This window comes from Asparagus officinalis, unplaced genomic scaffold (genome assembly GCF_001876935.1).
Source record: "Asparagus officinalis unplaced genomic scaffold, Aspof.V1 AsparagusV1_Un2067, whole genome shotgun sequence".
In the NCBI taxonomy this organism is placed as follows: domain Eukaryota; kingdom Viridiplantae; phylum Streptophyta; class Magnoliopsida; order Asparagales; family Asparagaceae; genus Asparagus; species Asparagus officinalis.
In genome coordinates, this window is record NW_017974326.1 from 1 (window position 1) to 3387 (window position 3387).

The window sequence follows — 3387 nt, forward strand, 5'->3', positions numbered from 1 at the left end:
ATGATTCTAGAGCAGTGGTATAAGTTGGGGCATTATGACGCATATCACATAAACAGTCTTCCTGCTCGCAGTAAGGATTCTGAGTATGTATTATGGATATCCAAAGGCCTAAATACTAGAAGTTTATATATATATATATATATAATATATTTATATATAATATTATATTATATATATTATATAATAGTTATCATATATTATTTATTTATATATATTTACTATATATATATTTAATATATATATTATAATATATTATATATCAAAAGGCCTAGTTACTAAAGAAACTCCTGAAATTAGCATGGCATTGCTAGATATAAGCCACCCCTCGCATAGGTGTTTGTGCCTAATGGGCACCCAGTTCCATTAAAGGCATTTATTTGCGTTACTGGGTGTTGGCTCACCTTGATTCCTTCTTTACCTATGCCTAGGACCTTTAAAATACATTTTTATGAAGAATGAACCAATCTAAGCAAAAGTTAAGTTGAAGTCCCTGATGTATTGGCCAAAATATCATTTGAGTCCTTAATGTTTGGAAGTGATTAACCGAGGTTCGTAACATCACCTCCGTCATCAGCTTAGGTCCTTTTTACAAACTTACGTTAAATATTGCTGACATGGCAGTGACATGATAGGACAAACTTGTAATTTCACCACTTTTTTTTACCAATGTGACAGGTCAAAGATGGATTTTCATTAATTTTTTGCCGATGTGGCAGTGACTGACAAGGCAAATTTAGACTTTCACTAATTTTTTTGCTGATGTGGTAGTCACATGGCAGAGTCAACAAGATTTAACAGAAATCTGTAAAATGATCTAGACTGATGACGAAGGTAATGTTAGGGACCCTTGCTGATGATTTCTAAATATCAAGGACCCATATGATACTTGACTAATACATCAGGGACCTCCATCGACATTTTGCCAATCTATTTTACGACATTAAAAGTTTGATGCTTGGTTTGTTTTTTCATCAAATATGATGAAAGATAGTGCATATTTTCATGGAATATCCTACACTGAACTTGTTCACAAGCCCAGAGGTATAGCAGGCTGCTGCTCATTTGAGTGGAAATTGATGTATTTCCTTGTCTGCTTTAGAGTTTTCCTCTAGGATAATATTGGTATTGCGGTATCGGTGGATCAGGATTAAATGATTTAACCTTTTGTTTTTCTCCTTCCTTTTCATGCCCCTAATCCAAGTGAATGCCCTTCCCTTTCTGAGGATTTTTCATATATTAATTGGTCATGCTAATTTTTTTGGGTTCCTGATCGCCAGTTTATGTGAGTGCACTCAATTTTAGATCCGTTTGTGCATATATTTGCCTGTAAAATCCTTAGTGCTTCCAGTCCTTTTTGATCTCATGGATGGGAAGTATGGTATTTCAGTATGTCAAATCAAATATAGTAAATAAGGTGAATTATTCAGATGCCACATGACCACATAATATTCTTCCATAAATACAAGCTAATTCTAATATAAATTTCTAGAAGTGGTTGCATCCTATTGATTAACTATGGTGATTGATGCAGAAGTAAGTTTCTGAACTGCTGTTCAACATTATTATTGAAATTGTTGGGAAATTTTAGGCATCAATGTTCCTTGCTTCAATATGTTCTTCTTTGTTCCTTCTCCAGGGACTCCCAAATGCCGGAAAATCAACTCTTTTGGGAGCACTAACTCTGGCAAAACCAGACATTGCCGACTACCCTTTTACAACCTTGATGCCAAACCTTGGACGTCTTGATGGTGATCCTACTTTAGGGGCACTGAAGTTTTCCTCTCAAGCAACATTAGCAGATTTGCCTGGTTTAATTGAAGGTGCTCATTTAGGAAAGGTATTGGTAATCATGAATCATTTTATACTAGTCTCTTTAGGCGTCCGGAATGTTTGATTTACATAATAAAAATCTTTGTATTATAGGGTCTTGGTCGTAATTTCTTGAGACATTTAAGGAGAACTCAGCTGTTAGTTCATGTTGTCGATGCTGCTGCAGAGGACCCTTTAAATGATTATAAGACTGTCAAGGAGGTGATCTTTTTTCTCTCTTTGTAGAGTCTTTTTTTTTCCTCTTTTGTTTTTTCTTCTTTCCTCACAATAATTTCAGTATCTTACTGGGCTTGATGAGTTATGTCTTATGCTTGAGAATCTATGATGAAAAAATCATCACATTATAACTACAATGTTTATGGTGTATATCAGTTAAGAGCCATACGGTATATTGCTTCTTCGACTTGGCTTTAGTGATATTGGTCGAATGGGATATTCATAAGGTTTAAATATCAGATACATGGAAATATTGGACGACCAAAATTCATATTGAATTACGTATGTCGAGGAAATATAGGGGATATGTAATAAGTATCAGAGTGCCATATCAGATGATGTGCATAAATAGCATATGTCCTAAAATCTAATCTAAAACATACATCACCCAAAATTTGAAGCAATATTGAAGTTTGCTAAAAATTGAAGTTTGCTAAAAAACTTCATAGGGCTGAAAATTTTGCTTTAAAATATTGAAGAAATTTTGTAGAATTATATTATTTAGTACCGAGCCATATAAAAAGGACATATTGGTCAACATATTGACTGATAGATCGAACCACATTGGTCAACATATTGACTGATATATAGGTCATATTGGTCAACATATTGACTGATGTGTCACCTAAAAATTGTCAAATAGCAATAGACGGTAGAGGATATTGAGACCATATTATTTTGCAGCAAACCTTGTGGCAGGATATATTAGCTATATCGGGGATATTTAAAACAATGGATACTCAAAATTGAGCAAAGTTCCTATTAGGCTATTACACCTTAGGATTTGCGTGTAATTGTAGCCATCCTGTCGCATCTACTTATTTGTCATAACCACATAATTTTAACAAATATAAAGCTTTTTTAAAATAGTTATAAATAGTGATTAATGGTTGTTTTAGTGACATAGAAATTTTAAAAATACAAGTTACCTAAACACTGTAGTATGCCTCCAACTAGTAATTGGACATGCATTTAAACATTCAATATTATAAGGAACAAAACATACCCTGAGTACTCCATTAAAATTGCTATATTGGACTCGTTGTTCTACTACTGTACGACACCAGTAGCTCTTCACTGAATGTTTTTATTTCCTACTTAAAAATTTAGAAAGAAAAACTATCTTTTAAAAATTAGAAAGAAAAACCATCTTCTACATTTCAGCATATAAGTTTAAAACTATCTGTGTAGCTGATTAAAAGCATAAACAAAGGAAGTCACACGTTGTGGAAAACAGATAGCATGGCGTAGTGGTGAGCACTGCTAAGGCTATTTGGGGTTACAACGGTAAAAAATACAAAGTCAAAAAACACTCCAGTTTAAATATGTATAAATATTCAA

The 3387-nt window shown here is 33.4% G+C and overlaps 1 protein-coding gene across 1 annotated transcript; it reads left to right on the top strand.

Annotated features, from left to right (window-relative positions):
- Positions 1-1533: 1533 nt before the first annotated feature.
- On the top strand, positions 1534-2031 carry LOC109828529 (probable GTP-binding protein OBGC2; the record flags this gene model as incomplete). The annotated part of the gene is made up of 2 exons (XM_020395503.1): positions 1534-1837; positions 1924-2031. Coding segments are annotated over exons 1-2 (351 nt in total), but the record flags the coding sequence as incomplete, so codon positions are not given.
- Positions 2032-3387: the final 1356 nt, after the last annotated feature.